Source organism: Pseudopodoces humilis, chromosome 3 (genome assembly GCF_049639895.1).
Source record: "Pseudopodoces humilis isolate 2021_Gansu_Grassland_sample_001 chromosome 3, ASM4963989v1, whole genome shotgun sequence".
Lineage (NCBI taxonomy): Eukaryota > Metazoa > Chordata > Aves > Passeriformes > Paridae > Pseudopodoces > Pseudopodoces humilis.
In genome coordinates this window covers 66110930-66137192 of record NC_142202.1, presented here as the reverse complement: position 1 = coordinate 66137192, position 26263 = coordinate 66110930, and the positions used below count along the sequence as shown (strand labels likewise).

Sequence of the window (26263 nt, the reverse complement as noted above, 5' to 3'; positions counted from 1 at the left end):
ACTACATAATGCAAAGATGATGCTTTGTGTGTCTCACTTTGATTTTAATTGAGAAACTGAGAAATTTTTCTGAAGTGACTGGTTAGGTCAGAACTGTCTGATGGCCCTCATCTCATCTTCCCTGTTTCCCTCCATGTTCTGCTTCTACCTCATGTACACCCTGGTGAGAACAGCTATGGACAGGTGGTTGAACTGACCTGTATATTCCTGGAATGTTTATGTCAGGGGTTTTTTCCTCAATTACATACCTTCCCTAATTTATTTTAATTGGAAATGATTTCTGGAAAAGCCTGTCTCTCTCCGTAATTATATAGGGATCTCTAGGAAGACTATGGTACTAATTTTAACATGGTTATTTTTCTGAATATTAGAAGTTCCTCATTTATAAGGCTCTGGATCTTTTCACAAAACTAATGAGATCAAGAATAAAACTGCCCTAGAGAGGGAATTTTTTTCTTTCTGTACCATTCTGTACCTTTCTAAGGTCCCAGTTTAAAAAAACAAAACAGAACAAAAAAACCCTAACAAAATATGTGCAATGAAGAAGTGAAATTATTTATTTATGTCCCCCTTACCCTTGCAGAGTAGAAGTTTTCTTATTTATAATTGCAATTAAGTAAAATTACGGAAAACTCTTGCCAAATTTGCACATGAACTGCAGTTAAAAATGAACTTGCTGGAAAAGAATCACTTTTCCAAAAAGTGATTTTTCTTTTCTAAGGAAAAGATGGCCTTGCTTGTATTTCATCATAATCAGTGTTTCAAACAAAAAGGCTTTGTTAGCCAGACTGTTCCTGGGAAGGCAGAAAGTTAATGCTTTGACAGTTTTGAAAACAAATTACTTAATCTGTAGGGAGTTGTTATTTCCAGCTCCTGTAACACAACAATCAAAAGCTTCTAGAGAACCTTATTTGCAAACTTCTCTAAAGAAAGTACTGATTTTCTTATAAACAAGTGAAACTTCAGAGAAACTTGCTGACATCTCTAAAGGAACTACTGATTTTCTTGCAAACAAGTAAAGCTTCAATTTTATCTTCACATAGTCTGTTGCTTGGCACAATTTAAGCAGTAAGGCAGATTTTAATAAAAGTATAAAAGGTTTTGGTAAAACTTAAAAAAAATTAAAACTGTTTTTTAAAAAAAATTCTGCTCAAAGGATTCTGTGGTTTTTATATATGCCCAGAGCAATTTGAAAATACGCTATTTTGTACTTTGGTTTTACCAGGCCTTACAAAATAGTGGAAGGGAAGGACAGAAGTTCTCCCTGAGAAAAGTAATTCTTAGTAATGTAATAAAAAGTACTTATGAATTATTATGTAATAGTTTATTTTTTTTTCCAGAGGGTGGTATCTCTATTTTTTCCCCAGCTTTATCTCTGGTGTTCTTACAAGGCATTGCCAGCTTTTAGTAGTGCTATTATTTAGTCCTCCGTATGACCGAGCACATGTATGTTGGGATTGCTAAGGATAAGAAAGATGAATAACTGCCTATGTAAATTTTAAAATCATGTTCCAGCTTTCAAAACTGAGATTTTACTTTGATTAGTTCAACCTCCACCTCAACAACCATAAGCCACCCCAAAAATGGCAGAATGATGCAAAGGCAAGGGGAGGTGATCTTCAGGCTTTTTCAGGGGAATAAAAAAAAAAACAAAGCAAAACAAAAACAACAAACAAAAAAAACAAAAAAAAAAAAACAGATTGGACAGCCAAGAATGGAGTTGCCTAAATCACCAGTCAGTTTGGGAAGCCTTAACCTTTCATTTCAGCACATTAAGGGAATAATCTGTTCTTTATCATTTCCTTGCAGTCAGACAGAGGACTGGCAAGTGCTGATGCACTGGCAGATGGATTTCACAGCTGCTTCCAGGGCACACAATTAATTCAGGGATGGCAAAACACACTAATACCTGAGTGAATCCTCGAAACCACATAGAAAAGTTGCTTGGTCTCTACACAGGAGTTTTGGGTGATACCCTAAGAAAGGTGCCCATAGGGTATGAAGTTTTACCTCTGGGAATCTTGTATGTGCTTGCTTTCTTCATGGAGAACATGTGCACAGGGAAATTCTACTGCTTATGTCATCTCATCTTGTTATACCTTTACAACTGGAAGAACCCACCGGTGCAGGTCCCTTTGTCCTTGTAAAATGATGCACTTTCCTATCCTGATTTCCCTTTTGGAAAGGAGTTTGTCTTTCTTAAGTGAGCTCAAAACACTGTCCAGAACCAGACTGTTTGCAAGTGAGACTGGAACATAACTGCGCTTTTATATTAATGCCCTCAGTGTCTGAAATGACATTATTTTAAATTGCAGAGAGGCATATCAGTGAGATAGTTGTGGAGCACAGAATGGACTTGCTTTACAGTAACCCCCATGTTGGTAACCAGAGCTTCAGCTGCTGAACTCATGAGCGCATCTGCCTGAGGTGCCTGCAGGCAGAGGGAGCCCACCAGAGCTGCCCACAGGCAAGAAGAGGCAGGAGCAGGTACAGGCATGAGCAGTGACAGAGCTGACACATGTTTTTCATTCTACTGCACAGCTCATAGGGAAAAAAATTACCAGTAACCCTAATAGCCAGTCTAATTAGGTCTGTGTAGAAAGGGGTTAAAGGTGTCCAGGGAAAGGCAGAAGGACAGACTGTAGATGAGCTGTATGAACATTGTAGTTAAACCCAGCACACTTTTGGCTGGCAGGGCCTCTGGGCACTTGGAATTGCTTTCTTCCACTGATGTCTACCCAGTCAAGTTGATGTGAGCTCTTCTCAGACTCTCAGGTGAGTCACTGGCGGGTCCTGGCCCAGTGTGTAGCCAACACTCACTGCAGGGCATCCAGCTGGAGGAGCAGCACAGGGTGGTGCTTCAGGGGCGGTGAACTGATGAAAATTAACCCAGGTGTAGGTGTGGCTCAGTGTAGGTGAGTAACTGTTGAAGCATAAATTTGCCATCATCTTCAGCTTCTCTCTTGATCTCGTGCTTCCCAACCAAGAGCCCTATCCCAAAGCCTGGGGTCTAACAGTGTAAACACCAGCCAGGCTGGGGATCGATCCCCAGGTTCAGACCCTTTCCATCTCAGCAGGTATAACCCATAAGAGGACACAGAGCAGATGGCACTAAGCAAGCTGTGCAAAGTCTTTCCCAAAAAGTGACTCTTTGCCAAAGTAAATTACCATCAGTTGTCATTTAAATGAGAATAAGCTTCACTGATTACTTTTTGCATAATCATTCAGAATGAAAACAGATGTTCCTCAGGCCATGTTTTAAAGCTGCAATGCACATTTAAAGGTAAGCAAGAAAATTTTCACAAGAAAAAGGATATTGAGTCTTGTTAGTGAATTGTTATATCTGAAAACACTTTTCTTTTATTGGTGATGAAAGTATATTTCCCAGCTGTTAGACAAAGCTATATGGAAATTGCTATCCCAGCAATGTTAATATTGCCCCAGCATGAGTCAAGCTTTAGTTGTTGTTTTTAAAAAGGAACTGTAACTTCCCCTCAGGAAGACTGCTCTTAATCATGCTTAGGTTTGAGCAAGTGTTTTAACAGAATGATTTTCTGGGTTTAATTATTTTAATTTTACATGCTTGGTACCTTTACATTTCTTGACGTGGCACGTTTTCAGTCTACAGCCAGGAATCTGGGTTGCAGTGTTAGATGAGGCTTCAGAAGGAGGCAAGTCACTCTATCTAAATCATCAGAGAAATTCTTTTTTGGTTATCCAGTCTGTTTGAAATTGTCAGGACATCTCCTTTTCCTACTTCATAAGACCTACAGCATCCCCGCCTATGTATGTTGCTTCCTGCTATAAGAATATTTATAGCATTTCTGACCTTTGAATGAACTTTTAAGAATCAATAACAGCAAAGTGGAAAGAAGGTCAGCAGCAGTTTTCCTCTTGACTGAGTGTAGCCAGTGTTCAGCTTAGAATATCTAATATATATTAGGAGCTACCATAATCACACTTATACAGAATTTTTGCAGGAAATTTGCAGATTTCTTTAGCACTGTCATGTAGCTGCCATCTGAAGGATACAAGGCCAGAGCCGATGGTGTGTCATTGATGGGTTTTTAAGTTGTTGTGTATCGATTTTTATGTGGCAGAACTTCTACAAAAAGCCTTAAAAGGCGGTGCTGAAGAAGAATTTTCTTATGTTTATTTTACCACAATGTAAGTGAATTAGAAACAGCTCTCATTAATGACTTATTGCAACTGGAACACCATCCATTTCCTTCCACTCCTGATTACAGTAATAAAATAGACAGTCACTCTTCAATGTGTAAGCACAAGCTCACACATGGGATGGTTGAAGGCAAGGTTTGTCCATTCACAGATGTTATGCCTATGACCCTACAACTCAAATATTTTAAAGGAACTTTCCTAATTTCTCAAATTATGGAGCTCCTTCAATAGTCAGTGTTGCCATTATGAACTGGACATATCAGTGCTGTTTACTGCTTCCACTTAAAGGGAAAATTGCTTTCCCTTTATTTCATTGCCTAAAAGCAAAGTTTCTAACTGAATTAAATCCTTTCCTTCTCCAGAGCTGGCACCCCCTAGAAAATGCTTGTGGCAGTGTCATTTGCCTGCCACAGGTTCCTCACCAACTAGTTCAGGTTGTAACTGTGAATTAGAAGCCTAAATTCCGGATGCCTTGAGTTAAGTGAGATTAATCCCATTGCTAGGGGTGACAGTAATAGCTCTCACAGAGTGAGAGGTCTTCTACCTTGTAATTAGAGTGAATTGTTGCAGTCAGGACTTCCCCTCGTGCCATTCCACAGAAGTAGCAAGCAGGCTTTTTTGCTCTTTCCTGGAGCCTCCTGAAGCTGGTGCAATACATAGGGCTCCTTTTTGCAAATGTAATGTCATTATTCTGAAAATATCTCTCATAAACTCTCTATTTTCTCCACTATTTTCTTGATTGACTGAATGGAGAGACAATGATAGCTATACAAATCTTCACAAATTTCAAAAACCTTTATAGCATCTCAAAGGAGTTGTTTTCATAAGTTTCTATGTCCATGTCATTTGAAGATTGTGTCTACTTTTTCAGCCAACCATCCAAATATGTAAAAATACGAGGAAAATGAAATAAATTTACTGTTTTGAAAATTTCTGTTTACTCAGAAGTGGTTTGATCAAAGGTTTTAATAGTCAGGAAATGAGGACTTTTTTTTAATGGATGCTATCCTATTTATTATTATTGCAATTATTGTTACATTCCTGAAGAAGAGCAAAGGAAAAGGCATTACCACACAAGTTCTACATGAATTGTTAATGTCAACTTTGAATTTCCTTGTTTTTTCCTAGTTTATAAAACACCCTTAATACAGAATTGTTTTGTCTCCATTTCTTCAAATTCGTAGATTCATAATATTAAAGAATGATTTCATTTCTCACTCCATGTACCCATTTCCCTCTTTTTGCCTCTTTTTCAATTTCTTTCAAAGACAAATGTATTGTGCTATGTGCATCTTCAGTGCTCTTAAACATAAAGCTGTCTTAGCATTTCACCATTCTCCAAAATTTGCATTTCAGTTTTCAGCAGTCTAACCAAGGAGAAGTTGCTCTTTCCCTCTTATTCCTAAAACATTTTAAGTACTTTGAAAAGTTCTATAAAGCAAGAGAAAAACTGAGGTTCTGATGTTACACCTAAGTCAAATCGAAGTACTGTATTAGTTTCTAACTATTCTGTCTCTAGTATAAAATTAAGACATGTTTGAGACTAAATAACAAAATTGACCTTTTGTTTCACCAGTTCAGTAGACAAAATACATTAATATTAATATTTCTGATGAAATTGTAGTTTATCAGTTCATTGAGACTACTATTTTGGCTCCAGCAAGAGGCTAAAAGGAGTTCATCTGGCACATGGATTTGAAAAAGCAGCGAGGTTACATGGACACTGAGACAGATCCATGCTTTGCACCCAGCCAGAGACAAAGCCTATGGCAGAGCTGGGCGATGACCAGGGAGTTTCAGTTTCTACTGATTTTTCTACTTTGCTGACACTGCCAGAGTGGATACATGTCAATGTGGATTATACCACCGTCCTAACATTGGGGTTGTTGTCCACTCATCATTTGTCCACTCATCATTTCCTCAAAACTGGATGATAACTGGAACTGCTCGTTGTTAGTGCTGATCTAAGGCTGATGAATGCCCTTAAGAGCTACTTCAGTCTGTTTTGCTGGGTTTATGCCAATGTTTAAAAACTGCAGGTCATTTTTATGTATTGCAAGGTACATGTTGTCTATTACTGTCTCTTACTCTCTGTTTTATCTCATGGTTTCACCTTCATCTGTAGCAGCTCCATCAGTCTGCTCTGTGTGGCCTCCTGCTGCAGTGTTTGGGTGGCAAAGTCCATGAATTTAATTATTTAGGTCTTGTTGCCAATGCACACAAGGCTCAGCTGCTTTTTTTCTCACAAATGTCTGTCTACCCCCAGCTACCAAACACCTTGACTGAGTCTAGTCAGTACCAGAGCTTGAGCCAGACACTGGAGCTGGTTTCATGTCAAAATAGGCCAGCTGTGCACAGGCAGCTTCTCACACGTCTCACAAATACAGGAGGATGGGCTGGTCTCACTAACAGCATGCAATTTGGCTTGGTGATTTCAGAAAATGACGAGGAGCAGGAGGCTCTGCTGTCAGTGGACAAGCCTGGTTGGTATTCCCAAGGTAATGCTATCCAGCTTTACGATCTACTGAAGAAGATGACTGGCAAGCTGGATCCCAAGGTATGTTACAAGTGAGAGCAAATATTTCTGAAAATACCCTGGTTCAGTAGAGAATTCACCAGACAAACTCTCGTTAAAGTTATTGATGTAAGATGGCATCGGTGAAAACTAGGAATATGCTAAGTACAGGTCTGGATAGGGGAAAATGCCACTAAAGGTGGTGTAACAACATTTTTCATAGTGAATAGATTCCTTCCTGGACACAGAAGAGTTTTGAGTCACCAAGAAGAATGTTCTGTCTTGTTTAAAACTTGTAGTCTAAAACTAGTTCCAGTTTAGTGTATTTTTTTGGTAGTCTTTCTATGGCTTCCCATCAGGCTATTTCTGTCAGCCAAAAAACTCACACTTCCTTTTGCTGGTCCCAGTTAGGCATCTCTTTCCACTGCCCCTGGAGGGTGAGAGCAAGGAGGGTGTGTGGGGCCAGCCTTTCCCTTATGGAGCTGGTTGAAGATAAAGCACCAAACTTGACATTAATAGGATCTCTGCATGTCTTGACCAAGTGTAAACATGGAGGAATTTTTAATAGGTCATTTTAAGGCCCTTTTTCTCTCTATGGATTACAGTTTGCTTGTGTTTTCCTCGTATACAATGAACTTCTAATTTGCTTCTTCCCTCACAGGTTGTTTATTTTGGTGACAGTATGCACTCAGATATTTTCCCAGCTCGTCACTATAGCAACTGGGAAACTGTCTTCATCTTAGAGGAGCTTCTAGGGGACAAAGGTACAGTGCCTGCAAAGGCTGAATCTGAGCCCTTGGAGAAGAAAGGAAAATATGAGGTAAGGGTTCCTGCAGATGGTTCCTGGAACAGAATAAAGTAGATTACAAAAAAAGCCTCATATAACCTGCACTAAGAATGAACCTGCTCGTCGTACCAGGGTGCTGGCAGCATCGTCATCCCCCACAGATGTATCCTCCTTGTCTTACCAGGAGGATGCTGTTCTGTCCCAGCCAGCAATGCATGGGTGACACAGTACCCCTACCTGGAGCTAAGCCATGGATCTCAGAAAAGGAGCTGTATGTGCTCTCCCTTAGCAAGAGCCATTTTAGTAACAAGAGCCCACCACCCCACAAGGAGAAATTTCATGCCCACTTATCACAAGTCCAACGCCTGAACTCTGCTGAGTTCATGACATTTCCCTGTGTGTTGTGGCCAACTGTAAACATGGAGGAATTTTTATGACATTGTTTTGAAGGTTACTTTCTCTCTGTGTGAAATATGGTTTGCTTGTGCTTTCCTTATATACAAAGAACTTTTAATTTGCTGCTTCCCTCACAGGTTGTTGTTTTCGTGACAGCTGTGCTCAGATAAGAGGAGCTGCTTCAAAATCTGGCCCAGTGCAGACTTACTGATAGTTACCTCAGATAAATAATATGATTTCAGGTTGATCACAGCTGGGAAGCAGGGCCTTAGCACTGCTGTCATCCCTTAATTCTCCCACAGAAGTTGGGAAATTACTATGTTTTATCCTTTCCTCTCCTGCCAAAGGGCAAAGTAGATAGGAAACAGCACTCGGATGATGAGGCAGCATTGTACCTCCAGCATGTCCCATGTAGGTAGGAACTACAGTGAAGCTTCACTCTCCATTTGGAGTGTCTCTTCATTTCATATGCTACTAAATAAATAGTTCATTTTCTTCTAATTGCAGAGAAATACATACGCTTTTCACACTTCTCTTTGTAAAACACTAAACTTTATTTTTCTTTTAAAATAATTACTCTTTGTGAATAAAAGTTAACTTACCAGTAGAAAATATTTGGGGGGTGTGTTTATACTTGTTATGTTTTTAATCTGTGTTATAAAAGCTCTTGGTTTTAATGGAGAAAAGGGTATCTTCAATGGGACTTTAATACTATTATAGATATCTATATATGTTTTTAACAGGCATATCTTGTATTTTTCCCTACTGTCCTGATTTATAAACTAAGATCAGAGAAGGACATTTCAGACCCTGAAATAAGGAAATGTAATCATTAATGTTTAGGTTTTTTTCCTGGGTTATAAAAAAACAAAAATTAAGTAAAAATGCAATATCCTGTAACAGATTGTATTTCTCAGAAGGAAGGGGAGGTGGGAGAGGAAGAGCTCATAGAACTTATAGGTTAATACAATTTGATTTAAATACTTAATGCTTTAAAAATAACTTAATATCCTCCATTGTTCATTCTCTGACTGGAGATTCTGCTGCATTGCTGCATAAAATGTAAGGGTTGGGGAATCTGTTCAACATGGTTTCTTAAGCATGTTCAATATATGCTTTTGAACATTTTTACATTTTTAAACAGAGAGACAGAGTGGTTCTTTTACTGGAAGTAGAAAGAGTAATGGATCAATGTGTTTCTGAGCCCACGATGACGATTTGGTTTTCCCTTATGGCAACACCTCTGCTCAGCTGCTCACAAGATCCATCTTCTCTATCACAGCAGTTGTCAAGCAGCAAATTGAGACTTTTAGACAGGTGCTTGACATTTCACTGACACTGTAGCATTCTTGATAAGAGATTGCAGTATCTCAAGGAGACACCACCCCTACCACACACAACCCTTGTTCCGTTTACATCCGCTACCAGTGACAGCGAGCAAGCAAGGGAGAAATGAATTGCATTGATTAAAGGAACCTGAACCAGGGGGCCCGTGGCAGGTCAGTGGTGTTATTTCATTACCATGCTGTTCACTGGAGTCTGAACAACAGGTCACATCCATATCTCTGCAGATGACTGGACACCACTAACTTAACAGGACTGGTTCAAAGGGACTCCCTTTACAAGCCTTAGAAGAGTTTTATTTTCATTCCCCCGAGCAACTTCTCCCATTAACCCTTTGATTAAGAAGGGAGAAAAGCCAATTCAAAGGATTGTACAAAGTCAGGTGTTTCTGGAAAATTAGTCACAGATTAGATTTCATCTGGTTAATCAGCCTCAGCATTCATTGGCAATAAAATACAGTACTACTGTAGATTTTCCATGCCATGCTGTGTGTGCAGAGAGGGACTGAAAACTTAACACATGATGCAATTCTCAATGCTATGACTCTTTACAAAATACTATTAAAGTAATAAAGTATTACTTTAATTGGCAATTGCATCTTTCAGAAAGAAATTACAAAAATCTGGTCTTAATTGTTTGGTGTTTCATCACTAACAGAGAGAGGGGAAGAAAACAACCTCCTCACACACCAAGTGGGAGACTTGTGATTTCCATTTTCATTTGCAGTTTTTGTCTTTTCCCTTCAATTAAATGCATGATATAAGCCAGATACACATAACTGTGAAATTATGGTAACAACTGCAATTCTTTTAAGTATTTGAGTTATATCCAAATAAGCAAGAGAATAGCAGACTAAAAACTATTTATGCAGTTACTTGGCTCCTAAGTAAATTGCAGCATGCAGGGGGAATAAAAATACAAGCCATTGTGTTGAAACAAGATTTCCCTTCCTCCCAGAACTGGGGATTTGTTTGTTTGGCTGGAGGCTTTGGTTTTGCATTCTGTCCTTTAAATGTGTGATCAGTTCCATCAATGAAAACTCAAAGGAAAGCTGGAATTTGTCCCAGGATTTCGAGGAAAATTATTACAGAGTATCCGTCAGTGTGTAAAAACCTTGGGCTATATTAATGAATGGAGCAGAAATCAAAGAATTAATGGGTGGATATAGATGATAATTTTGTAGTTAGAACAAAAAACTGGATTTTTAAAATACTGCCTAGTGACTGGTTTGTTGTAGAAGTCAGGGCTGTTATCCCCCTGAATTACCATTAACTCCCTTAGCGTGACATAGACAAGGCTATTTACATTATGCCTTTTGGCCCTGTTTGTCTCTTTATTCCTGTTTATCTTTGGCACAAATCTAACAGTACTTTCAGGAACAACCTCATGTGCTGTTGTGAAGCCTGGTGAGTTAAAGCAATATTCTTAAGGCAATACCCTGAAGTGCAGCACATTTTATTTTAAATCTGCTTATAGTGATCCCTGTTGTAATTTAGGTACAATAATCACAGTGAAATGTTTTATATTTGCATGATGTGTAGGAGGGCAGGTTCTGTCCAATAAAATTCAGACCAGTGGCTGGCTTGCCCATTTGCACACCCAGCATGGGTGTGTGATTCAGGGACATCCCGTTGTTGTGGTCAGCACAGCTGTGCTGACAGAAACATCTCAAATACTGTTACACCAGAAAAAATGTATTTTGAGCATTGATTTTTTTTCTGGTATCACGAGTCAGTGGTGTGATACTACCGCAGGACACAGCATACAATCAGCAGTACCATCACTCATATCAGGTGCAGTAAGGCATTCTTCATGCTCTGTGCTTGCTACAAAGGTAATAGCATAGATGGCAAATCCGCATCTAAATAAAACCCTTAAAAATATTAACGGCTTGATCTTTCCTGTCTCTTTTACATCTTTCTATCTTTCATCTCTTTACCAAATGTAGAAAAACTTATGGGCTTGGCTCCCTGCTAATTTGTATTTTAGAAAGGTCATTTGTAAGCTGACAAATCAGTGTTACCCAAGGGTCCTATTAACAGATTCTGTCTATTCTGTTAACAGGCCCTATTTGTCTAGAGTTAGCAAAGCAAAGGTTGTAGTAAGTATTCAAGGTGTTTTGACTTTGTGGAAGGCCCTGGAACTTGGGAGTTTCTGGTGCCATCTCTATTTCCCTGAAGCGTAGATATTTTCTTCGAGGCTCAACTGACACAATCAACATCTGACCTGCCGCTGTCTGACCAATATGCCTGAGAGCAAACCCATTGGGCGATTTGCATGAGAAAGAGGGATTGCCCAGCACTTTCCAGGATCTACTGTCCTGCTGTGAGAGCAAATTCTCTGGGGACATCGGGAGGGGCTGACGCATCTTCCAGAGCTCCTCAGCCCTGCTGCTGGGCATGTGCCTCCAGGCATGTGAGTGAGTGAGTGAGTAGCCACAGTTAGAGGAAACTTTTGCCTCATTTCACAGATGTACAGATTCATGGTGTGTGGTCTGTTCTTCATTGCAGGCTAAGATATGTGCTGCAGGTGAGATAAGGACATCTTCTGGGCATCAGTTAGGGATGGAAGGGGGAGCAATGTCTGATGTTTCCTAGGAATGTGCTCAGAGATTCAACTGCTCTTTCCAGATTTTAAATCAAGATTTAGCCTGCCAGACCTGCCCTGTCATGTGGAGATAAGCCAGTAGCAAAATGATGAGAGCTCTGCACCAGGTGACACGATGACAAGTCTCATATGTAACTGGGTTTGATTCCACCAAGGGCTTGGGTTGTAAACCCAAAATTTAACTCCCTCCTCCTTAATAAGGAAGAAGATCCCACTCTAGAATCAAACTTCCCCAAAAATCAGTTTGTTTCCTCAGATTACATTTTTAATTGTCTACTGAACTAATAATCTACTTCTGAAAGCAGAACCCTCACATCTTTCCTCTTGTCAATAATCAGGGTCCTCTCTTTTGTACAAATACTTATGTGGGCCAGTACTGGGGTTGTTGTGATTAATCACCTGAACAGCTGTAACAGCCTTAAGAGTTTTCTGCATGTGTCATCCAGCTGGCAAACAGATTTTAATTCATCAGAGTATCTACACTTAATTATAACTGATGTAAAGTCCTGGGATTTACATGGAAAGATAAGATTAAGTGGGGAAAAAAGAAAGTAACATGCTGTCCCTTTGTGTAAGGCACAAAAAGACCAAAAAAACAAAAAAGCCCAGGACTTCAGTTAAATGCTTATTTTGAAACAAAAGATAGGAAGTTTTTCCCAATCTGTTTATTTTTTTTACATCAGAAGTCAGAAATCAATATCTACGTTTGTTGAAATCATTAATTTCCACCTCCCCCCATTTATACTCAGAGGAAGAACTGACACAGACTCATGGAGAGAGTGGCTGTGTGTTTACTGGTGTGGTCTGTTCAGCTGCCTCAACAGCTTCCCTGTGATCAAAAGATACAGGCCTCTGTCATAAACACAAATGATTCCAGCAGATTCTCAAAACTGTTAAGAGAGGGGTTAAATGGTGAATAAAGTACAAAAGTTCACAAATCTGAAGGCACAAACTACGGTATCTGTTCTGTGCTCTGCAGGTCTGAGAAGTTAATTTGTACACAAATGAGTTTAACAGATTTTCTCTAGTGTATTTTATTTCCCATTTTTTCATCTTTCTGTAGATGTGTCCTGTCATTTTTTTTCTGATTGTTTGTGGAAGTATATAGCAAGTTTTAAGATGAACTGGTAAAAAGTCAGTTTTCCCAATGCTGGTTTAATGCTTTCTTTGAAATATAATTAGTCTAGATGTTGTTGTCTGAAAATATACATTGAAAAAATTAATATTTCACAACTTTCTAGGCAACTGAATGTCTCTCCATGGATTCTGTGGCTCTGTTTTCATTCATTCCTCAGCTCAGAAACAGATAACACAGGTGGCATGATGTATTCTTTGCGGTTACTCCACCCAGCATCAGGAAGCTCCTTTTCCCCCAGGAGGAGATCCCAGCTGTAACACAGCCTCTACAGCAGAGAAGAGCAGCATGCAATTCACACTATCAAAAACAGAAAAACAGGGAAAATAGAAGGGGTTTTCTTAAAAGGTTTAAAAAATGTTGAAAGTTAACTTTTTATGTCCTAGGGAATACATAAATTGTATAAACAGGAACTTGGGGATTTATGGGAAGACTGTTATTGTCTTTATATTTTAAAACCACATTGGTCCTGAGATACAATATAGGCTTCCCAGAAAATCAGAAAAACACTAGAGTTCCTTAACCTAAAGCTTGTGGATAAATATTTCTCTTTTTTAAACTTACATACTTATTTATTTTTCTTTCAGGGAGATCAGCTCAAAGTTCCTTACTTTGTATCTAAGCAGTGGGGCTCTTTCTTCATGGACAGATTGCCAGGCCTGGAAAATGCAGAGGAGACCTTAGTTCACACATGGTCCTGTAAATGTATTAGCACTTACAGCACTATTGCAATCCCTAGTCTGGAAGCAATAGCAGGTAAGGAAAATGTTTGGGTTTTTTTTTTTCTAATTAACATGCAGTATTCATAGTAAGTTTGCAGTGCTGTAGATCTGGTTTTGAGATTACATGTGTCTAAAATACACTCAAAATACTCTGTTCATATGATGCAACACTTAGCACTAGTGGCCATTGATTACTTGGACATTTGTGCTTTTAATTGTTGCCTGATACACCAGGAGTTTTGTTTGTGTCTGCAAATACTAAGTGTTTAATTGATTCCCTGTTAGAGATAGGGTGCAACGTTTGCCAGACTGTAGGTTTGTTCCTGAACTTGGTCCCTACTTCCCCACTGTGATTTGCTGTTCCTTCTTTCAGTGGTGAGATACATTTGAAGTAAACAACATGCAAAGTTACTTGGGGAGTGTTGTACTTACAAAAATGTTTCTCACTGATCTGGCTTGTTACACTTCCCCTGTCATCTCTCTGTAACTTTGGAGCTGCAGTACATACCAGTGGATTAGGAAGTGGTGGTGAAGGCCCCCATGTGCTCCATCTAACGTTTTGCATTACTGAACTTTGTCGATACCCATACCTAAAGGAATAAATTAATTATTAAGTCAATGAGGAACACAGCAAGCATTTACTCTACTAACCCCTCTGTTCAGCTTCTTTTGCCTGCTTCATGCATAAAACCGAGGAATAAAAGGTTTGTTGCAAGAGAGTATTTCAGGCTTGCCCAGCAGTGACTTCTACAGCAGGACACATGATAGAGCTTTTCTTTGCAACCATATTTTACCCATAAACTTACATTGTATGAATATCTCAGAACAGAGCAGTCATAGACTGCCACAATTTATTTATGCGTCCAATATTTGCCATTTTGAAGTCTGTTTCAGCCTAAAGGCACAAAGCCCAAACATGCCAAGGGAACATGCCAACAGAAAGATAACTTTCACAGAACTGCCATCTAATACCTTTTCCAGGGCCATACTGTGGCTTGCTTTGGAAGTGTTGGCCAAGAGAAAATGGTCAGCCACAGTCTGAAACTCTGCCTCCCAGGCAGCTCCCCACCAGCCACAGCTCACTTTAAAGGACAAGCAAGGGCTCTCATCCACAAATGTATGACAAGCTTTCCAGCTACAGATGAAAGGGTGTGAACCCATAAGGCATATCTGGGCAGTTAGTGAGTAGGATAGCTGCTGGTCATCAGCAGTGGAGCTCTTGCAAAGCCTGTTTCTCTATTAGGAGGGGCACGGTGTGCTGTCCCTCACTGCATTGAACCAGTGCTGGGGCAGGGGGTCATGTCTGTAAAAGTTAAACCCCAGTGCTAAAGGACAGGGGAGAAGTAATGTTTTAAACTTGCAGCTGTGCACCAGACAGCAGACTCAAAGCTGAAGGTACGAGAACATCTCCACTTTCTTACGGAGAGTGGTATTTCTTGTTTGTTTGTGTGGAAGAGCAGATGTTCATTATTATGGATGTTAAGGAATTCCTGACTCCTCTTGAATACCTTGTCTGACTCCTGTCAGAGCAAGCTGTAAGAAACCCTGCTTTGCCAAGCCCTGACGTTTTTGGCTGCAGTTGTAAGTCATATCTTAGCTGCAGCTATTTGGGAATAACTAGCTAGAAGAGAATGAAATGGCTTATGTGAATTTGAGGCTCTCCAGCTTTTTCTTTCCTATTCATCTGCTTTAATTACCAGCAGAGGACTTTCCACTGCCAAGCTGCAGAAACTCAGGCCTTTCCTCAAGGTTCCCTGAGCCCAAGCATTCAGCCAAGTTGCCACCATGCTGACCACATGAAACCAGCTCCCAGCCAGAGCTGTGCTGACTGTGTGAGCTCCACTCTGGCTGGCTCAGCCTTGGCAGCACCTCGCTCAGCCTGACCCAGCCCAACAAGCTGCCACCTCACTTGGAGGTGTGCTGCAGCCTCCTGTGAGCTGGGGGTTGACAAGGGCTTCTCCATCATTTATGTCTGACCTGGCTTTTTGTACACCTACGTGAGCAGTAGTAAGTGCCACGTACAAGTCAGGATGCCAACAGCTTGTGATCTGCAAAAATATTTGGTGAAATGTGGCAGATGGCTGCACTGCTGACTTTAAGATTGATTCTTGTTTTTTGGCTGCAGTGAGTATCTGTGCATAAAGAACAGCTTGGTTTACTTCTCAAGACACATTGAAAAAGATCATTCCAAAAACTGTTCAGCTCTACTCAGTACTGGTAACTCATATACTCAATACCGGTTCAAAGATGCATTAGAAGTTCTGAACTCTAATCTCTCCTCTGGCAAGGAAGGTATTACTGGAGTTGCAGACTACTGCTCCACAGTTCATCATCTATAAACTCTCCTGAGAATCTCTGAAGAGAAACTGGCATTTTTTTGTGCATGAAAAAGTATATTTCATTCATTGTTAAATAAATATTGTTAATTAATTGATAAAATTGTCCAAAGGAGACTTTCTGCAGTACCTTCTGTGTATTTCCATCAGTTTGGAGTGGAAATCAGATATACATTATACTGACAGTACATGGTTAATAAAATAGTAGAAGCCAATGTCCCTACCTCTATCCTACATGTCTCATTCACAAATCCATCTGTTTCTCCACTTTTCTGCTGTTGAGTCTCTCCTCATTTACAGCTCCCTTACAGATTTTGAGCATTTTAAAGCACAATGATATCATAAGACAGATTTTCCAAACTGGGATCCATTACCGTGGGAATGTTACTTTAAAGCTCCCACATGGAAATTAAAAAGTGTAGGGGCCTCTGAAAAATGACATTCTGCAAAAACCACAGTTTCCACTTCAGTAAACCACTTCCTTCTCCACTTCAGAAGGTTAGGTATGAGCCAAGTAGAGGAGGATTACTCTTATCTTTCCTACCTGAATAATCTGTACTTTACCTTCAAGGACAGCAACCACTACTCTGTGACCACGTGATCACAGATCCCCATGTTAATAATTGTACTTCCTGCATTATGTAAGTATTCCAACAGTAATTTCAATAATTTCAAAAATACCATTTCAGACAGGTTTTTTGATTAACAGTTCTTTGATCCAAAAATACGATATATATATTTCAAGCTAATGCTTTGCCTTTCAATCTCACTGTGACTGGTATTTTTGTAAAAGTCACACTTCAAAAAAAATCCATGAAAAGTTTTAGAGCTATGAGGGGGATTTTGGTAAGTTGTTTTTTTTATTTCATTGCAAAGAAAAGGATAAAAAAGTGGGTTCAAAATTGTAATAAGAAGAACATAAAAAACTTTTTTTTTCTAGTTTCAAGGTTCTTAAACTAATGTTCTAAATTTGTCTCATAACCTCTGAATTGTGAAGTTTGTCATAGGATTAAAAACTACTGCAAGCAAGAAAAGGAGATTGAGTGATGTTGCAGCTCAAGAGAATTTCATTTCAGAGAAGAATTAGTGCAAATGAAAATGTTTTATGGAGGCAGAGTTCATTTCACACTTTGGAGATTTGATAACCAAGCTTGTGTCATGCATGAGAATAATGCATGATATTTTTAAATCTTACATGCAATATGAAATCGTATCGGGATTTGTCCATATGGCTGAGTAAGTTTTTCTTCATTCCTTATTGTTACTTTAATTAGCTAGAACAAGAGAAAAAATCTCCATTATAATTAACCAAAGCTGTCTCTTTAAAGATGCCTACAGATCTGTACCCTGCCACTTTCTGCGGGAGTTTGAGTCGTCAGCCTGCTTGCTGTATAAATATAATGATAAAATTGCCAGTGAACCATGACAAAGAAGTTCATGTTTCTGCTTAGAGCTGCAAATTATCTACACAATGGAAAGCTCAAGGCAGCTGTGGCTGGGGCTCCAGAACTGGCAATGTGCAGGTCGCAGATACACGGGTCTGCCCAGCAGAGATCAACTACAAATTGCAAACTTCACACACCGTCTTCCACATATATTTTAAAGGTGAATCCCCTGGAGGAATCAACTGTTATCATGGAAGACATTAATTTCACTAATCAAGTGATGTACTAACCACTAATCAGCCATATGCTACAGCCATATACTACACTGATCAGCCATGTACTGATTTCTGTATCCTGAACAGCATCATTTTTAATTATTGCTGAAGTGAAACAAAAAAAAAGTCCATCATATTTTTGCACCTTAGTTCTATGTTTTTTCATTGCTATTACAGCACTGAAAGTGAAATCCAACTCCTTTTAAAATTAAATTAGTCCTTGCTGTAACCAGACTGATAACTGTGCTCTTACTCAACTGCTACAATAATATACAATTCGCTTAAAACACATAGAACTGTCTATATTATGCATTGCTAGTTAGAAGTAACCTTTCATATTTAATACCTTATCTTACAACTGTGCTTTTATTTGCCAACTTCAGTGTAAGACTATACAATTGCATCAAAAGACTGTTTATCAAAATGCTTTGAGGATTTAAGTCGCTTTGGGAATTACCTCTTACAAATAATAGTTGCTGCTAGAAGAGGTCATTTTTATAATTAAACCTTTTATGCAAAAGAAGTATTCTTACACCTGATGAAAAATTGGTGTAAATACAAAACAGTAACATTTCTGATGTTTTCTGTCCCTGAGGTTTCATACAAGGCAAAAAAAAGATAACAAAGATAACTGAATAGAGAGAAGATATGTGTTTTGAATGTATAAACAGCATCTTGATCTATGTGTCAGTTGAAAAGCATCAGATAATGTAAATCTGATTCATCTGTTCCAGGAAATTAGTTTCAGTGTTCTCATTTTAGAAGAAAAAAGAAAAATCATGCCCAACGCAACCAAAAAATATAAGGCATCTATTTTTAAAACTGAAAAATACAGCTGAAACCAACAATAAACAGCATTTTAACCATAAAAAAGTATTGTTCAACAAATCAGGACTAGTTTATAAAAAGTCTATGGGACCTAGTTACTTCCCAAATAATCTGAGACCTCATATTTTCCACAGAATTTTACTACTTGATAGTAATTTTCATTGTAGAAAGAACAGTATTCAGTGTATTACAGTTTGTTGAGGCTTTACTTCCTCCTCCAGAAAGGTGTATTGACTTGTGCCCCTGAAAACCATGTCAAATCATGCAGAACCCAAAAGATTACTTCCTAGCCAATAGCTGACAGAAATGTTCCTGCCATCGTTATTCTGCTCTATGAGATGTCAAAGTACAGCCACCTCGAAAAGATTAAAGGGAGAACTCATGAGCAACTCATTAAGAAAGGGGGAACCACTCAGTCATTTCTGCTTTAAAGTTATCCTTCAACTCAGGCAGTATAATTTCATTTGCAGGCTGTAATTAAAGCTATAATTGGATTTTGACTGGATCACAGGCTTATGGGGTGGGTTTAGATTGACACTTTATAAATCGTGATTGTCATACAAAGTGTTGATAATTTTTGAGTGTGAAAACAAGTGAAAATAGGTAAATCACCAAGTATTGAAAATACTTGTCTGACCAGGTTGAAATTGTACATAACCTGCAACCTCCTATTGGATACTCTGGATTGGTGCCTAACATATTCCCTCTGAATTAAGATGGTCACACATGCACAAAAAACTATATAGGCCTTGTCTTCATGTGTGTCTGTGTGGAGATTTTTATTTCAAGGTAAACAATGTTTGTCACCCCTCCAGAGAAAAATCAGGGAAAGAGAAACAAAACATTTGTTTTACCAGAGAGGGGAACATGATTAGATTAACCCATCTCATGAGTTTGGAGAGGAAGGTTGATCTTGGTGCGTTTACCTCAAAATGAAAGTAAAGGGGTGTATCATCTCTGCATTTGTCTTAATATAGCTCCTTCACAGTCTCAAATTGCAACTCTTTTTTTTTTTTTTAACAATCAGAAATGACTGTCAGCCCAAACAATTGCTTGTTTCAGGCTAACTTCTTGAACCTACTTCAGAAGCCCTTCCTCCTGCTCTAAGATCCAGAATGAGTCATTCACACAGAAATTAATTAACAGATATGAAAGACTAACACATCCTGGTAGGATCTTGGCATTCTCTAAAGAATTTTTTTTAGATTAACTCTTCAGCTACATATTTAAAAATATTATAGTCCAATATTTTCTTCTGATCAGTTCCAGATCAAGCAAAGAACCACACGGGGCTGTTTTCTTACAAAACCTTCAAAAACCACTGTTTAAACTAAAACAAAAATGTGAGATGCTTCCCTCACGTAGGAATAATGAGTGTCCTCATGAAAACCCAAAAGGAATTTCTAAGGCTGTCCTTCACTGCAGACTCTCACTCGCAGGCTCGGCTGCGAGTTAGTGCACGCCTTGTGCACAGCTGTTTTGTTCAGGAAGGGGTCAGCTGTCCCTTGGCCATAGGATAGACACAAAGTGATGTGATTTGTTATTCCCAAGATAATTACAATAAAATTGCACACCACAAGCAATCACAGTAGCCATGATAGGACAGTCATTCCATTTCCCCAGGCACCTGTCCATCTGCAAAACTGGTATTGAAGCTGCTGCTGCATATATCCCTGCAGTTTGCCACTTGGGTTTTCTCCAATGGCACTGTCTTCTGTGTTAGATACCACAGAAAAGTTACCAGCCACAAACCTCAGTGGCACTGAAGCACTTGCTCAGGCCAAGGTCAGGCCACAAATGTCTGCTGGTGGTGCCACAGGCATGATCTCCAACCAATACACCTGTGTTGGCAAAAGCTCTTACGTAAGTGCAAGTAAAGCAGCAAACCTGCACTTTGACTGAGAGTAGTTTTAGTCTTTATTCCTGTGTGCCCAGGGGTAAACTGCACTGGCTCATATCACCAACTATATCCAAACCCAGACACTTTCTCCTATGGAGCAAACATATATTTTGAGGAGTCCCCTCTTTCTCATACGACACTGCACAGAGACTCTCCTCCTCTCCAACTTTTGAGTTATGCAGTATGCAGGCAGCAGCACTGACTTTCATGTAATTGACAGAAGGAATGCTTTTCTCATGCTGACTTCACTCTTTTGGGAGCTTTGCTTTAATACAGCAAACGTCTGACCTCTGGTTTAGGAAAATCAGCCTTAGAAGTTTTTCTAAAAATAACTGCTATCAGATAAATCTACTTGTGGCCTTGGGTTTTTCTTTTTGCCTCTAGTATGCTCTCTCACATCCTGAGCTTTTAGTGCAAGTGCTGCTTTGACTGTTACAAAATAGAGATGGATCAGGAGATAAAAACATTTATTATTTAAGAGAAAGCAACACTTCTTACAGATTACCCACAGACTGGCAAGTCAGGTCACTCGAAGGCACGATCAAACTGGTGAGTTTCCCTGCAGTAATTCTGCTTACTCCCCTGCTAAGAAATAATTATTAGAAATTGTTATCATTAAGAAATTAATGTTTTCTTTCAGCAGTGACTTTGAAATGCAATGAAAGATTTATGATAAAGCTTATAAGCCAGTTATATTATGGAATAATATAATTATGGAAAATCCTGAAAAGAATTATTTATACTAGCTGATGGTTTGCCCCTATAATTACCTCACCCGGATGATGAGATGTAAGATAGAGCTCTGACAGTGTTTTCTGAAATTTGCCACAATTAAGCAGTTTAAAGATTTTTTTCAAACTTGGGTATCACTAACAAGGTTTTAGTTCTCTTCTGTGTGCCTTTTCCTTGGTGATAATCGGGAGGATATATTTGGATTCACTTAAGAACACAGCCCTGCTGTTTACTAGGAGGCTTCTGCAGCATCTGGCGCCAGCCCTGCTCACTGGCAGGGAACAGACCTCAGGGTGGGAGGGGAAGTTCTGCTTTCTGCAGAGCTTCTCACTCGTCCCAGGGATGCTGCTGTGGTGTCATGATGAAAAAATGTTGGCTTTGCTTTTGTTGGTCAATACTGAAAAATTATTCCTGACATTTCTGCTGTGTATTTTGGGAGAAATCTGTTTCAGTCTTGGACTGTGCTTTTAATTGAAAAACAATGCCATCCATCTAAAGTGCTTAGTTAAGATTTTATTTGTTTAATGTATTGGTTTGTTTAAGCAAATTTTAAAAAATTAGAGTAGTAAGTTTATCAAGCAAGCCTGTGTCTGGATTAAATTAAAATTGTCTTCCATTCAGTTACTCAAATACTTTCCTGATCACTCATTGAGAATATTACATTTTCCCTTCTTCTTGTGGTTTCTCTTCTTTGCTTGTGGGTGGAACTCCAAGTCTTCCTCTGATAAAAGCTTGTGGCATTCATTTAGCTGGCCTACACTAAGTGTACCGCACAGAAGACAGTGTGATGTTGTCAGCTTTGGAAATATGATACAAATCCATCCATAACTCCTAAGTACATGCGTGGCTATGAGTATACTTAAGCATCAGAATACAATGTTGTCCTTAATGTCACTTAATACCTGGATCTGGATAAATGGAACACTGACAGTAACTACTGTTCAAATATCATCATTGTTATTTTGTTCACACCAGGGCATAAGGGAGGCAGGGCAGGGCAGGAGCTCTTCTGAGCTCAGGTGAAGCCATATAACCTGTGAGGCTTGCCCAAACCATTGGGAAATGCTAATAACACTCAATGGTCACCATAAAGGAAAGCAGTATTCATCGCTCACACTCAGGCTGGTGTGGGAGCAAAGAAAGGAGTGGGACAGGAACTCAGCAGATGTATTAGATACATCTAATAACTGGCATTTCTGTCGATCTAGGACCTTCTAAACTCCTCTGGGATCTTCTTGGGACCCTTCATGTCTGATTTCTGGGAGCCTTTTACTCTTAAAGGGAATATCCTCTTTGTCTTGGGTTAAAAAAAATAAAATTCTAGGTGTAATTACCTAAGAATGATAAAAATATTCTGGGACTGTAATTGTCAATAAATTGGGTAGAGTCAGCTAGTTCCTTCTTCCAGTCTCAGGCTGTTTCTTTTGTTCAAGTTTATTTAAGGTTTTTTAGGGTAGTGGAAATATTGGATGAGTTTTGTGTTGAATTTGTTATTGTAGTGTTTAGTTTAGGACTCGTTAGAGCCTTGCTGTCAAACTGTGTCTCAGAGAGGACCTCATATCTGCCCCCTGCCCCATTTATGACTCTCCATCAGGGTTAGGTGGAGAAGTGGGTGCCAAGATGCAAAGTTCTACCACCACAGCAGCAGCTGTGAGCATGCACAACAGCAAACCCTAAAGAATTTACTGGGGAAAAAACACTAGGGAAAAAAACCCAAAAAAACTACGGAACCAACAACTTAGAAATAAGCAGCTATTTTTTTTAATTTTTTTTCCCCCCAAGAATGACTTTATTATCAAGTACTAATTTTTTTTTTATATACTTTTGCAAAATGGATATTTTCTAGTCATCTTCCAAAGTCAGATTGCTGAGATAAAAGCAACATTTAACTTGATAGACTGGGGTGTGAATATATAAAAGTGTGATTATTCTCTTTTGGAGCCTTTTGCATTGTGTATAGAATGGTTTGGGTGTTTAAGCTTATTCTTTAAAACTAGTTTACCAAGAAATACCAATGAAATTATCATGTTGATCCAGCTGATTCTCTTCCTCAGCAATAAGCATCTCTGTAGCAAGTCTGCTCCATTTGTGCTGCTCTTCGATTGAACTGCTCTTGGGAACCTCCAGACTGCTACACTATTAAGCTAGTAAAAGCTTTTTTATAAAAATAACTGTATGACATTTGATTTTTTTATAGCTCATAAAGATATTTGGAAATATTTGCTTTCTTTTTCAATTTATTTTGTAATTTTGAAACCTTTGTGTTAAACTGAGTGTCATAAATAGTCTCAGCAGCCAGTAAATCCACTGTGTCTTCTGCACACTACAAAAACATCTGCCTGTTCTGCCACGCTCACAATGAGCTCCAGAGATTTCCCTGACTCAGACAAAATGAGAAAATTAACTTCTTTGACAAGCTAAAATCACCCACTTAAATAATTCTCTTCCAATTAACTTTCCTCCTATCCTACTTTATTCCAGCCTCTATCTGACTTTTCAGCTTGATCTAAGTACTCATTTGCTTGCTGTATTATGTTTAAAGCTGCAGACCTGGATGCTGTCCTGGTGCCTGCCTGCGATTCACTTGTGAGGCAGAACTGGATTTCCTGTTGTTTTTGCCGAAGCTACTAAAATTGAGGGTTTCTGTTTCATAGAAGCTGTTGAGTGGGGGAAGAAAAAAATTGCAGCATGTAGTGACAGGATGTCACTTCCCAAAATTTACTCCAGGTTAAAAAAAAAAAAATTGCAATTCATAAGTTGTTGTACAGATGAGCTGAGTAATAGCTTTTGTGCTTTACTTTGGTTCTAAACAGACAACCTGCAAAAGAGATAACCCTGTCTGGGGGGAGGTTGCTTTTTCTTTTCATTTATTGGAAAGGGATTTTTTCTTGAACTAAGTTGTATTTATACATTTTTTAATTTGGTTTCTTGAACTTTGAGTATGAGGTGAGCCGGGGAAGTATCAGTTTTCTGGCTGTGAGGGTGGGCGGGTCACTGTTGGCAGCAGAGACTTTTTAAAAAGTTACAGAAAAGAAAGCCTTGACTGTGCAGTGCTATTTTAATGCATTCAGTGTTCTTTACAGACTGGAAGTGATGAGTACATCAAGTTACAAGTGCAGATTTCTAAGAACGCTTGATAAAAAATGATGTTGTTAACACTGGACTGCAAGGTCTAAGAGGGGATGCCTTTCGGGAATCTTGCTTCAATAGCCATGAAAAACAAAAAAGAAACTGATTCTTTATTTTAAACATAGCCCTCTTACCAGCCACTTGCTGAGATAAGAGAGGATGACAAACTGAAGAATTAACTTGAAGTTGTGTTGGGAGAAAAACTGCATCTAGGTTCAATGTAGATTTTTGATTAGTATTTAAGCATTAGTTAAATAATTTTCTCTGACTAGCATTAATTCAGCAATCAAGGAACTGAATATCCTTTACTGCAGTTGAACAAACTCTGAAAGTCAATCCCTTGAAGAGATGAAGATGTCAAATAAATGTGTAATCATGCAATCTGATTGAATTCTGATACCGGTGAGCAAACAGCTCAAGGTTTTAAAAATTACTGCTATTCACCACAAGCTTATTTTTTATGTGATACAGGCTGTGTTGCTAATCAGATGTGGTATGTTTCTGTCTTGCAGATTTACCACTGGATTATAGATTTACACGATTTTCCTCAAATAGTTCAGCAACTGCTGGGTACTACCCAAGCCCTCCAAGAGCACTGCTGCCAAATGAGGACTCAGTGACGATGAAATAAGTTGTCAGCTTTTTCCTTAAATAACCCTGTGGCCCTTACTTAAACTGCTACCAAATGCTAATTGGTGAAAATGCTGTGTGAAATGCTTCATAAAATAGAATGATGGATTAAAGCAGACTCCTGTGTTTCACTTATTTCTCTAGTCCAGCTGGAACAGGTGAGTGATGCAGCCTTCTCTCTAAGTCTTCTGACCACCACTACCTTTCACAAAGTGCTGTTGGCTTTTTCCATGCACTGCCCACAGCCTTCAGGAGAAATGTAATAGTAATAGCTCATCCCAAGTTACATTCTACATTTTTGAGGACATTTTAGGTACTGTCCCTATGTAAGGTGATGCTGTTGCTACCCAGGAAAGACACAAACCAGACCATCAGCCATATTTCAACTAACAGTGACCTTGGACAGCCCAAGTTATCACCATTCACCAATGTTTTGCAGGCTCTGAGGAATTTATTCTCCCACTCTAACTGTTCTTGGAGACAAAGAAACACTGAGTCCCAAAGAGAAAGATCATCATACTCAAAAACATATTTGAATTTAGGATTTAGGCAACTAAATGCAGACTGATAATTCAGAAAGCCTTTATCATACTTTGTATTCCTGGAAATGCCTGACCACTCTTCAGCCATAAGGTTCCCTATATGCCTTTTCCTCCTTTAGTCTGTAATACCTCAAGTATCAGAGCTCTTCTGCAGAAGGAGGGAAACCAGCATAAATTTCCCTTCTCTGATGGAAAGGATTCAAACCCACATTCTCCACCTCCCTGGGAAAACCTCCCCAGAGCAGGAAAGGTATAGCAACCAGTCATCTTTGCTAAGTACAGCCTCAGCCAGAAGTGGAGCAAAACTCAAGGCATGAACTGAAAATATGTGATTTTTACCCACTTACTTAAGCAAACAGGAATCCTCTTCTCTGTGGATTTAGGTTCAAAGACCTGTTCTCCAGCACTTAGGACAGGGAGAGCTCAGTAACTAACACAGGCTAGCAGATGTAAAAACACGTCAAATATTTGTTTAGTCAGCAGTTTTGTCACACTAGGATGGCAGATTTGATTTTTGGATAAACTTCCCTCAAAGTTTAAAGAACAATAAACAGAAACTTAATTTTCTTGTTTCCAAGGCAAAGAACTCACTTTGTTAGGCCTAGACGATTACTAGAATGGATTTAACTTGTATTGACACTTAACTCGTGTCACCACAGCTCACTCTGTATCTTCACAGCTTCACCAGCTAAAATATTTTGTGTCAGAATCAGACATAAACACTATTCCACCTCATTTCAGAGATACCAGCCTCTGTCTGCATATTTTTTTTCCTGCCTTTACATGGAATGTTATTTTTACATTCTTGTGGACCACTGTGC

At 39.0% G+C, this 26263-nt stretch overlaps 1 protein-coding gene across 1 annotated transcript in view; it reads left to right on the top strand.

Annotated features, from left to right (window-relative positions):
* Window positions 1-25018, top strand: part of NT5DC1 (5'-nucleotidase domain containing 1) — a 126040-nt gene extending 101022 nt beyond the window's left edge. Inside the window, exons 9-12 of the mRNA XM_005518291.2 lie at window positions 6618-6736; window positions 7356-7514; window positions 13551-13719; window positions 24783-25018. Coding sequence (XP_005518348.1) covers window positions 6618-6736; window positions 7356-7514; window positions 13551-13719; window positions 24783-24901 — 566 coding nt within the window. The 3' untranslated portion in view covers window positions 24902-25018. The remainder of the gene's footprint in view (window positions 1-6617; window positions 6737-7355; window positions 7515-13550; window positions 13720-24782) is intronic.
* The last annotated feature ends 1245 nt before the right edge of the window (window positions 25019-26263 follow it).